The 11801-nt window shown below is 39.4% G+C and overlaps 1 protein-coding gene across 1 annotated transcript; it reads right to left on the reverse strand.

Moving 5' to 3' along the window:
- Positions 1–9215: 9215 nt before the first annotated feature.
- LOC110584080 (NADH dehydrogenase [ubiquinone] 1 alpha subcomplex subunit 8-like) lies at positions 9216–9828 on the reverse strand. The gene has a single exon (XM_044913164.1). It carries the CDS (start codon positions 9661–9663, stop codon positions 9274–9276), a length of 390 nt encoding a protein of 129 aa, XP_044769099.1. The 5' UTR covers positions 9664–9828; the 3' UTR covers positions 9216–9273.
- Between the last annotated feature and the right edge of the window lie 1973 nt (positions 9829–11801).

Below are 11801 nucleotides of genomic sequence, written 5' to 3' on the forward strand. Positions count from 1 at the left end.
TTCTGTCCCGCAGCAGCTTTACATTTCCACCTGGCCTCAGCTTTTCAAGCCCCCTGTGAACTGTACTTCTGTCAACCATGAGCCCAGAGTGGGGAACTGAGGAATAGACATTGGTGAAACAGAATCTAGGCTACCTGCTCATCGTGTAACTTACTCGTACCCTCCGGATCTGTCCGGGCCAGTTCCAGATGTACCATTTCCACTGCACAAAGGATGGCTTCTGCAACCACCTGACCTTGGGATTTGGTAACCTGACAGTAGCAGGATGAGTGCTGGGCCCCTCTGATGGCACGGTCCCTTGCTGTTCTTTGGTCAGGCATTCATCTGTATAACAGGAGTTATTTTTCACACACAGGGTAGTTCTCTGCTGCCGGAGACGTGGCTCTGCTCCAGAACACTAGCATCTGTGCTGAGACACTCCAACTAGAGCTTTCCAGAGACCTCAAACAGCTTCTCTCTCTCATATGGATGCCTGTAGCATCATTGTACTCACTGAGTCATACAACCGAGCTGCAGGGCTTCTTGCACAACAGATTGGACCTGTATGCAAAGCCTTCTCTTTGTCCCTCAAACTAAATTTCACTAAAGAAGACAGGTTGTATGCTTTAATGTCAGGAGTTCATTCTTTTTCTTGAGCTACCTGCCTCTATGAAGTAAGAAGACCTATAAAAAACTTCATTCCTTTGGCTGGCTGGGCTTTTGAGTTTGCTTCTTTCTCTTACTTTCCAAATTCTGCAAGCATACTGTGGGTTTAATCAGTCCAGGGCCTTTACTACAGATTTCTCTCTCTCTCTCTCACCATAGTTGTCGATAACAGGTGTCCCAAAATACTGTTGATAAAGGGAGGATATCAAACTGATTAGGGGTCTCATTTAACCTTCAATTCTAGCTCAGTGCTCCAAAGCAGACTTTTTTTTTTTCTTTTTTCTTTTCTTTTTAAAAAGATTTATTTATTCTTTGAGAGAGAGAGAGTGTGGGGGGGGGAGGGGAAGAGGAAAAAGGAGAGAGAGAATCCTGAAGCAGACTCCCTGCTGAGCACAGAGCCCAACGTGGAGTACGATCCCAACACCCTGAGATCATGACCTGAGCCAAAACCAAGGGTTGGACGCTTAACCGACTGAGCCAACCAGATGCCCCACAAAGCATACTTTACTTGAGCTCGGTGGTATATAAGGTATGTAAATGCTATTTATAAAATAGTAGTTTGATTCACTCTCTGCAAATATTCCTTTGGAATAGTCTCCATCTACGGCAAGATTTGAATGTTCTTGCATCTCTGCACATAAAAACCATCAAATTCCATTAGAAAGCAAACCTTTATCTATAACAATATTGTTCCATCTTCTCCTTTTAGAGAAGTCAATGTCTAAAGTACCCGGAAGATATGTATATGGTTTTCTCCAACAGTTAGATCTATATCAGGGATATATTCCTCAATAGTCTCTGAATTTTAATGTCCCCGGGGATGTGTTTAAATACTGTAGCTCCAAGAAAATTTCAGAAAAGGCCTCCTTACCTATTATTAAGTAAAAGCATACAAAATAAAATTTCCATTTAGGTCTTAGGCCTTACACTTCTATATTACCCTTCCCAGCAGAATCCAGTCTCCATGCTATGCACACTTGCCTCTTCAGCGTGGAATTATACCAATATATGCATATATGGTCTTAATTTATTACCATCACTTCAGAGTTTTACAGGGAACATGCCCAAGGAATGAACACATATAGTATACTGGAAATTCAAATCTAATTAGAAAAAGAAAATCTTTCCTCAACTTTTGCTTCCGAGAAATGATATCCAAAAAGAAATGTAAAATTTGGCCTAAATCTATTCCTGTATACCACAGAACAGACACAATACAAATGTGTCTGTTTGTTAATAAAGATCCCTTGTTTGCTTCTAGAGTATGTGCGTAGCAGTTGGGCAAGGTGTGATGTTTTTGAAGCTTAAAAATAATGTTGAAATAATTCCATGATTTAAGTTTTTGGTTTAAAAAACTCTGAGTTTTATAAATTAGTAATAAATTATAATTAAATATATAATTTCTTTCTGAATAGTTTCCTGAGTAATTTCCTATGTATTTTTTTTCAATGTATTTTAAAGTTTTGGTTTTAGGGGTGCCTGGGTGGCTCAAGTAGTTAAGCATCTGACTCTTGGTTTCCACTCAGGTCATGGTTTCAGGGTCGTGGGAGGCACCGAGCTCAATGGGGAGTCTGCTTGGGACTCTCTCTCTCCTTCTCCCTCTGCTCCTCCCCCTGCTCGTGCTCTCTCTTTCTCTCTCTATCTCAAATAAATAAATAAATCGTTAAAAAATAAGAAAAATAAAGTTTGGGTTTTAGGTCACTTTCTTTTTTTTTTTTTTTTTTTTTGAGAGAGTGCAAGAACACAAGCCAGGGGTGGGGAGGCGCAGAGGGAGAGGGAGAAAGAATCTTAAGCAGGCCCCACACTCAGTGAGGAGCTGGATGTAGGGCTTGTTCTCATGAAACTGAGATCATGACCTGAGCCCAAATCAAGAATCAGATGCTGAACTGACTGAAGCGCTAAGTCACTTTCTTGATGCTCATTTTCATCTTTTTCTTTCTTTTTTTTTTTTTGCCTTTATTGTAGTGAAGTGGACAGAATGGGGTATGCTTTTTTCCCCATTCTCCTCTCTCTCTGTGTCCATCTCCTTCTCTCCTCTCTCTCCCTCCCTCTCCTTAGTTCTCTTGAAACATTTATTTATTGATTGTCCTACTTGTGCTGTCCAAAGACCACTCAGACCAAAATCTTCTCCAACCAAATTGAACACCTTTTCCTTAGTGTATTGTGTGTGTGTAAATATTTATAATTTTTACCAGAATTCTCTTTCCTCACTAATTAAAATATAGAACATTATTTCATCTTTATCCAGAAGATACATGTTTACCACTTGTTTTAATGATAATTATGAATTTTTAAGAGTAATACCAATATGCTTATTTTTTACATAGGTAGCTGATTTTCAGTGCCTGAGGTACAACCTGTTCACATACAAGAACTCCATGAGGATCTTCACAATACTTCACTTGGTATATTCCAAGGCATTGTGAAACCATTTGTTTATCCACACACGAATACATTGCCATAATACATAACTATAAATATGCATTTTCTAGTTTAAATGTGGTAGGCAAGCTCCTAAGATGGTCTCCTCACATTCCCATTCCTGGGTGTACACATCCTCTATAATGCCATACCCTTGAGTGCATATTCAGTCTGTGGTTATGATGGAATGTCACACCCATGATAACGTGAGTAGTTAGTTGCCTTTGAGATAATTAAAAGGACAATTATCTTAGGTGGGCCTGACATAACCAGGTAAGCTTTTCAAAAAGGTTAAACTTTAGAGACACTCTCCTGCTGGCCTTGAGTACAGCCTCCATGAAGTCTACAGCTGCAAGGAGGGAAATTCTTCCAACAACCAGCGAGCTTGGAAGAAGACCCTAAGCCTCAGGTGAGACACTGATCCTGGTTAATACTTGATTCAGGCTTATGAGAACCAGCATAGAGACCCCCTGCTAAGGCTTGCCGGAACTCCTGATCCACAGAACTGTGAAGCAATGACAGGGTGTTGTTCTAAGCCACTAAGTTTGTGATAATTTGTTACAGAGCAATGGAAAATAAACACACTGAACCAGGGTTAGAAGGAAACAGCTCCCAGTTGTTTATGACTGTATTTGTTGACATTCTAACTAAATTGTTTTCCATTAAAAAGAACAATTATTAAAATATTAACAGTAACAACTGTAATATATGGAATGCCTTAATTCTTTACATATGGTAGGTCACGTAATTATTATACAAACTCCATGAGATGAGCATTAAAGTTCTGAATTCATAAGCAGGAAAGGGAATCTTAGGGAAGTTAGCTCTCCTATCAGAGGGGGCGAAGCTGCAGGTGATGTGCTGACTGGGAGGGATGAGGAAAAGCCCTCTGGCAGACAGAAACTTCTCCTGGGATTTACAAGCTCACACCCTTCCCACCTCAGTTTACTGCACTTCATTATGTCTAGGAAATTACACACATGGTATCCTTTTCTGCACCGGGTTGCTAAGATCAGTAAAGTGTGCACCTATAATGAAGGACTTTAAAATCCAGCAGAGAAAACAGATATGAATGACACAATATCTTCCCAAGTCTAATGAAGCACTTGCACATTGGAGTGATAGTCTGGTGGGATTAGAAAACACTTAGAGAAGCCGCGGCAAATGAGCTAAGCCTTAAATACTCTAAATGATCTTTCTGGAAGAAAAATTGGGGCTGCAGTCATTCGAGGTGAAGAAATGAAATGCTGCACTTGGAATTGTAAATGTACAGAAAAGGTTCACAGAATGTTGAGTAGACAGGAGCACAGGGGACCCAAAGATATAACTTCGTTTTATACTTTAATGTATGCTTTCTGCATTGTCTACATGTTTTCAATATTGTCTCCATTTGTTTTGCTCTTTCTCTCAATTTCCATACTCCTTAATCTAACTGGTTTTTGCATACTAAATTGAAATTTTTGTATCATGGTGTCAGCACTACATTTTTGGATATATCTCAGCAGAACATTATTTTAAGCTCCGCTTCTCATACACCCAAGCACACACACACACACACACACACACACACCGTGGGCTTGTAGTTTATTGCTAAACACATGATTGATGCTTAAAATATGTATTATATCTATTATTTATTTTCCTTTTGTCTTTGATATTTAAAGTATTTTTAAGCGATATTCTTGATTTCTAGAGGTACATGGCAAAATCTTATGTACTGAGGACAGAGAAATAAACCAGTTAGGCAAGAACACTAATATTGAGTGTGTGGGAATGGTGTTGTCTGGGGAAAAAAAGCTGGGACCAAAGATACTAGGAAAAAGTTAATGAAGAATGTGTGTCAGAGGACAGTAAACCTTAAAGAATGAAATTGAAAGATATGCTAGGAAGTAACTGAGGAACTGACAGAATAAGTGATCAGAGAAGGGCTTTCTAAAGAGATGGAACATGCATATTATATGTTTTCTGATCCATCAAATATATAGCCTACAATGAGCGGTCTTTAGCTGTGAAGGCCTTTTGTTTAATTAAGTATAGCTATTAATGCAAAGAAAATATGGTAGGAAAAAAAAACCCACTTCTGTACCAGAAAAATATACATGTCCAATACTAAGAAAAAAATAAAGATAAAATGCTGTGGAATTCCCTATTAATGCATTATAAAAAAGAAAAGCTGCCTAAAATCAATTTGTGATCATGGACAACTTTAACAAGCAAAGCAAGTTTATCAAATGAATTTCCTCGTATGCCTATTACCAATAACAAATAAACTGGATGAGCTGAGCTGAAAGGCACCTACCAATTTTCCAAAATTATCATTCAGGTATTCTTATAATTCAAGCATTTTATATGTGGGAAGGTGTCATTTTTGCATATACTTTAATTTTACAAACCCCATCATATATCCTCTTTATGGGTTTCTCTTTTTTATCCATAGAGGAAAAAAATGAAAGAGTAAAAAGCCCCTCACAAAACAGTTAATCATTTCACTTGTGGGGAAAGTCAGAGTAATACACATCTTGTGGCAACCAAGAGGAATGCAAGATAGGCTATTTTGGGGCTCACTAGAGAAATATAAATCTTTTGAAATTTTTCCACTTATCATTTCTTGTATTCTATCTATTTGGTATATTAAATTCATATATAATAAACTTGAAAACCAGTCATTTTACATGAAACTAATTATGTTTGGTGGAGACCCAGAGGACAGATCCATCCTGAGAGAGTACTTTCAACACCATTTACTTGTAGCTTGCTATATACAGTGCAAAGCCTCAGTTAGAACCACATACATAGCTAATGATTTCCAAGTTCTCATGCAAGAACAGCTATTTTTTTATGTTGTTGTTGTTTATTTAACTCTTTTTGAAGAACTTATAAAAAACGCTTCCCAGATTTGTATGGGTTAAAGTAAGCGTGGATTTAGAAATGATAATTTATATACACAGAATAATAACTGATTTCACAGTTCATTAATTCAATTGATGAAGAACAATAAAAGAGAGGTACTGCCAAATATAACCATGTGATAAGGTGGGAGAGGAAGTGTATAATTTTACTCACTAGCTATTCAAAAGAAATAAATGATCAAATGTACTTTACATGAAATGGTAAATTCACTATAGAAACTGATTAATTTTAATTTAGATAACATTTTAATGCTGTACTTCAAGGATAAAGTTGGAGTGGTATTTCTTTGGAAAGATGTAATTCTGATACAACTTAAGAAGATTTAAAATTCTGGGGCGCCTGGGTGGCTCAGTTGGTTAAGCGACTGCCTTCGGCTCAGGTCATGATCCTGGAGTCCCAGGATCGAGTCCTGCATGGGGCTCCCTGCTCAGCGGGGAGTCCACTTCTCCCTCTGAACTTCCCCCCTCTCATGCTCTCTGTCTCTCATTCACTCTGTCTCAAATAAATAAATAAAATCTTTTAAAAAAAAAAGATTTAAAATTCTGCCATAGGGCAAAAAGTCTATTTTTCTACCATGAATGACATAAAATGTCTAGTTTTCCTTCCGTGTCAATTTGTGTTTGATAGCTGCAGAAAATATAGATTTTGTATAAACTATGTGTGGTAATTATTAGTCACAGGAGCACTACATTTTTAAATACTAAATGCTTATCTTTATATTTTTACCTCAGTGGAAATGGGCATTTTTTTCAAATCTAGATCGTATTAAAGGAAGGATAGATTTTTCCAAAACTCTGTTTTCCAAATTAAAATAAATTTACAATATACAAGCCCTCATGCCTGTGATTTACACACACACACACGCACATGTCATGACTGCAATAGGCAACACATGGGGTAGATAATTTTCACATTTTATTACCTTACTACCCTGTAAATCTTCACTAGTTTAAATAATTCCAATGGTATAAACGGACTTAAGCATACACATGTTATTTAATACATATATTTTCAATGTCATTACTTTCGTATGTTGATAGGGCATAAAATTGATATTGTATGTGGGTGCGTAGATAAAATTTCTACTGCAATGCACCTGGAGAGAAGAAAAAAAAAGGAATATTTTATTATTCTAATTATGGAAAGAAAAGTTAGTAAATTACTTTTCAAATGCCAGCATACAGTGGCCACACATAAGCTCGTCCAGCAAATGATCCTATTAACATTACTCTACAATTAGAATGGCTACCTCATAACCAGACCTTCCTTATTTTCAAGCGAGGTTTAAGAGCGCAAAATAAGTTCATTCTGAAGGTTAAGCGTATTCAAGTCTGAACTCTTGCGGTACACAAATAAGGATTAAAGATAGAAACTCTGCAGCACCACGGCTTTAGAATTAATACCACATGACCATGGTAGTGACAGCGCCGATGTGTCACATCCCAGTTTGAATAAATGCTAGAAGTAGCTACAGAAAAACTGCCAAGGTCAAAAGCTCAGTGCAGCCCAGACGCATGTGATTCTCTGTTCAGCAGTCACTCTCTCCTGCTTGCAGCTTTCCAAAAGGAACTGGTTCACTGCAGGCATTCAGGATGAGCCTGCCAGATTTAATAATAATCAAGAACGCTCTTAAATAAATGTCGCCAGGAAGAGAAGCAATGGGAAAACTTAAAAGTAAGGACTACTTGAACTGTGGCTCATCTCAGAAAACACACCGTTCTCGGCTCATTTCAAAACAAAGGTGCTAAGGAAGAATAGGGAAGAGGCACAGGGAAATTCATTTGTTGCAGCCAAAAAGATCATCACATTCTGGTCAGCGGCCTGGGTCAGTCTAGTAACCATACAGCCGACATTCCGGAGAAATACAACGTGGGTAGGAGCGAGTCATTTTAAGTCGATTTTCATGGGTGGAGATTTATTTTCATTTTAATGCAATGGAAGGCACATGGTTGGCTTTCTAAAGATTTGGAAGGCCTTCTAAAATTTAAAGGAAAACGTTTAGTAAAGCTGTGATGTTGAAGGGAGTGTAGGAAACAGCTGTGTTCTGTGCATTATTTGAGTTCCTCACAGTATCCGTGTTCCAGTAACTGTTCCTTGCTACTATTTGCTTTTCTTTTGGGGGGAATATAAGTGTATTCCTAACATCAGCCGTCACTTAGCCTTTCAAGGACAATCTTTCCAAGGGAAAACTGTGACACTTTGCGTGCCTATTTTAGCTATCAATACAATTTTTACGTTGCAGCCAAATAAAGAGCACTTTCGAAACTTCCAAACAGTGACAGTTAATCAGGAAATACCCCGAACCTCACCAAGGAAGTCAACACCTCACCACCTTCACGACCACCACCGCCACTGCTTCTCAGAGCAATGTTCTTCCAATTAGATGAACTCATTCAGTAGTGTCCATGAAAGGTGCACGCATTTCACCGAGGAGCATTATTTCAATCATGTTAGTCATCCGTAGTTTGCAAGATATTCATAAATTGAAAGTAAAATCGCAGGTACTTGAAACAATGGGCATGTTCCAGTTGCTATTTATGTGTGACAAATAACCCAGAATGGTAGAACTCTGCATTGATCCTTTGCTAAGAGCAGATTGTCTCCAGAAATGGGTCACGACTGGGGGTGAAGTGGCTCTCTTCCAGCAGGCAATTCCCCCAGAGAAGGGGAACAGAGGGAAAAATTCTTCTAGCACCTGGAGGATTGAGGCTAGGAACACTGCAAAACATCCTACAATAGATAAGATAGCATCCCCACAACAAAAAAATCATCAGGTCAATATATACTGACAATGCCAATATTGAAAAACCCTAATCTGTATCATTCCCCCAATTAGTTATGATTAAATTCATAGAAAGAAAGAGAAGAGGAAATGAGTGCATTTGTTGAGATTTGTTCTTCGTTGTTCTTGTGCTTTTGTTCCAGCTCTTAACAATGACCTCTTCCCTTCTTGTGTTTCTAAGTTCTCACAGGCATCTGCTTGATAAAATATTCTTAAACTGTCATTTTTCACAAATTAGCCAGCCTGACAGCTTTTAGGACTGTGTTATTTTCAACATAGTTCCTCAGAGACCGTTAACTGCAGTTCAGTGATATCAATGCAAATCTTTTTTTTTTTTCCTTTAAAATTTTTAATGACCAGGAAATGGTATAGAATAACTGCCAAGTCACATAAATTAACTTTTTTGTTAAGTTTGTGATCCTGGAAAGAACACTCTATCAGTCGATGCAAACTGCAAGGGAATTTCATCAGTGGTTGTCTGGGCGTGTGACTGAGTGTGGGCCATGGGCCCATCTTTACATGGTCCAGAAAAAAAGGCGACTGCCATGTTTGGCAGGCTTCAGCTCTCCTTCTATCTCAGGGTTGGGCTCTGGTCTTGCTCTTGAGTGATAGGGATTCTCCGGTAAAGGTCGATCTGTTTTCACTTTGGTGACCTTGGACAGCTCCCCCAGGTCAGGTGGCACCCAGCCCAGTTTGTCCAGCACACACTCCTCAAACTTAGCCTGCTGTTTGCGACAGTGACGAAATAGCTGCAGGCTGGAATAATCAATGCAGGTCCAATAGTCTGTAAAAGGCTCCGCACAGTGAAGCTTTATCTGCCTGAAGAAGTCCAGAGCACACTTGTTGACGAGGTTGCCTTCCTCTAAACACCGCCTGGGGTCTTTCTCTTCCCAGCGGCAGAACATGAACTCCTTGTTGGGCTTATCACACTGAACTCCACAGTGATGGGCGGCAGCTTTGAGCACCTAAGAACTGACTTTCACCTCCTGCACTTTCAGATCCTCCAGAGTAGGCAGCTCCACTATCCCCGGCATGATGGCGGTAGCCGGAAACCCGAGGAGGCTCCCGCAAACGCGTCGCCCCCGTCTCTTTGAATTCCCCTTTCCATATCAATGCGAATCTTACTGTACCTCGGAAAATAATTTGTCTGACTCAAGACACCCAAAGTTATTTAGAGTACCAAGGTGCTCACTTGTTATCTCCTAATGTGTTTTGGACTTTGATTATTTTCTATCAAAGAGGATTCTGCCCTCCCTCGTCTGACAATCATTAGACTTGAAAGGGAAGTTGGAAGTGGTGAATTTCTCATCAATTTCTAAATCTGATGGACAATTCAAACCTCTGTACATGTTACTTCTTCAGATTTTATAGCCATCCCTCCTTCTTACATATTGAAAATGCACTTCCTTATGGGAAGGTTTTTTTTAGCCATAAAGAAATCACTCTCGGGGCACCTGGGTGGCTCAGTCAGTTAAGCATCTGACTTCAGCTCAGGTCCTGATCTCAGGGTCCTGGGATCGAGCTTCATATTGGGCTCCCAGCTCAGCAGAGAGTCTGTTTGTCCCTCTCCCTCCGCACTTCCCCCACTCGTTCTATCTCTCTCTCTCTCTCAAATAAATAAAATCTTCAATCAATCAATCACTGTCAACTTCATAGTCCAGCACCATACTCTACTCCATTTTTTAATCTCTCATGCCATTAAACACTGTCTCTTGTGCATATGTTTACCAGTGTTTTTAGAATCAAGGAATCATAGAATACAAAGGAAATTTATTTATTTATTTATTTTTAAATTTTTTTTTATTCTTATGTTAATCCCCATACATTACATCATTAGTTTTAGATGAAGTGTTCCATGATTCATTGTTTGTGCATAGCACCCAGTGCTCCATGCAGAATGTGCCCTCCTCAATACCCACCACCAGGCTAACCCATCCTCCCACCCCCCTCCCCTCTAGAACCCTCAGTTTGTTTTTCAGAGTCCATCGTCTCTCATGGTTCGTCTACCCCTCCGATTTCCCCCGCTTCATTCTTCCCCTCCCGCTACCTTCTTCTTCTTTTTTTTTTCCTTAACATATATTGCATTATTTGTTTCAGAGGTACAGATCTGAGATTCAGCAGTCTTGCACAATTCACAGCACTTACCAGAGCTCATACCCTCCCCAGGGTCTATCACCCAGTCACCCCATCCCTCCCACCCCACCCCCCACTCCAGCAACCCTCAGCTTGTTTCCTGCAATTAAGAATTCCTCATATCAGTGAGATCATATGATACATGTCTTTCTCTGTTTGACTTATTTCACTCAACATAATACCCTCCAGTTCCATCCACGTCGTTGCAAATGGCAAGATCTCATTCCTTTTGATGACTGCATAATATTCCATTGTATATATATACCACTTCTTCTTTATGCATTCATCTGTTGATGGACATCTTGGCTCTTTCCACAGTTTGGCTATTGTGGACATTGCTGCTATAAACATCGGGGTGAACGTACCCCTTCGGATCCCTACTTTTGTATCTTTGGGGTAAATACCCAGTAGTGCAATTGCTGGATCATATGGTAGCTCTATTTTCAACTTTTTGAGGAATCTCCATACTGTTTTCCAGAGTGGCTGCACCAGCTTGCATTCCCACCAACAGTGTAGGAGGGTTCCCCTTTCTCCGCATCCCCGCCAACATCTGTCGTTTCCTGACTTGTTAATTTTAGCCATTCTGACTGGTGTGAGGTGGTATCTCATTGAGGTTTTGATTTGGATTTCCCTGATGCCGAGCGACGTTGAGCACTTTTTCATGTGTCTGTTGGCCATTTGGATGTCTTCTTTGGAAAAATGTCTGTTCATGTCTTCTGCCCATTTCTTGATTGGATTCTTTGTTCTTTGGGTGTTGAGTTTGATGAGTTCTTTATAGATTTTGGATACTAGCCCTTTATCTGATATGTCATTTGCAAATATCTTCTCCCATTCTGTCAGTTGTCTTTTGGTTTTGTTGACTGTTTCCTTTGCTTTGCAAAAGCTTTTTATCTTGATGGAGTCCCAATAG

This window comes from Neomonachus schauinslandi, chromosome 3 (genome assembly GCF_002201575.2).
Source record: "Neomonachus schauinslandi chromosome 3, ASM220157v2, whole genome shotgun sequence".
Lineage (NCBI taxonomy): Eukaryota > Metazoa > Chordata > Mammalia > Carnivora > Phocidae > Neomonachus > Neomonachus schauinslandi.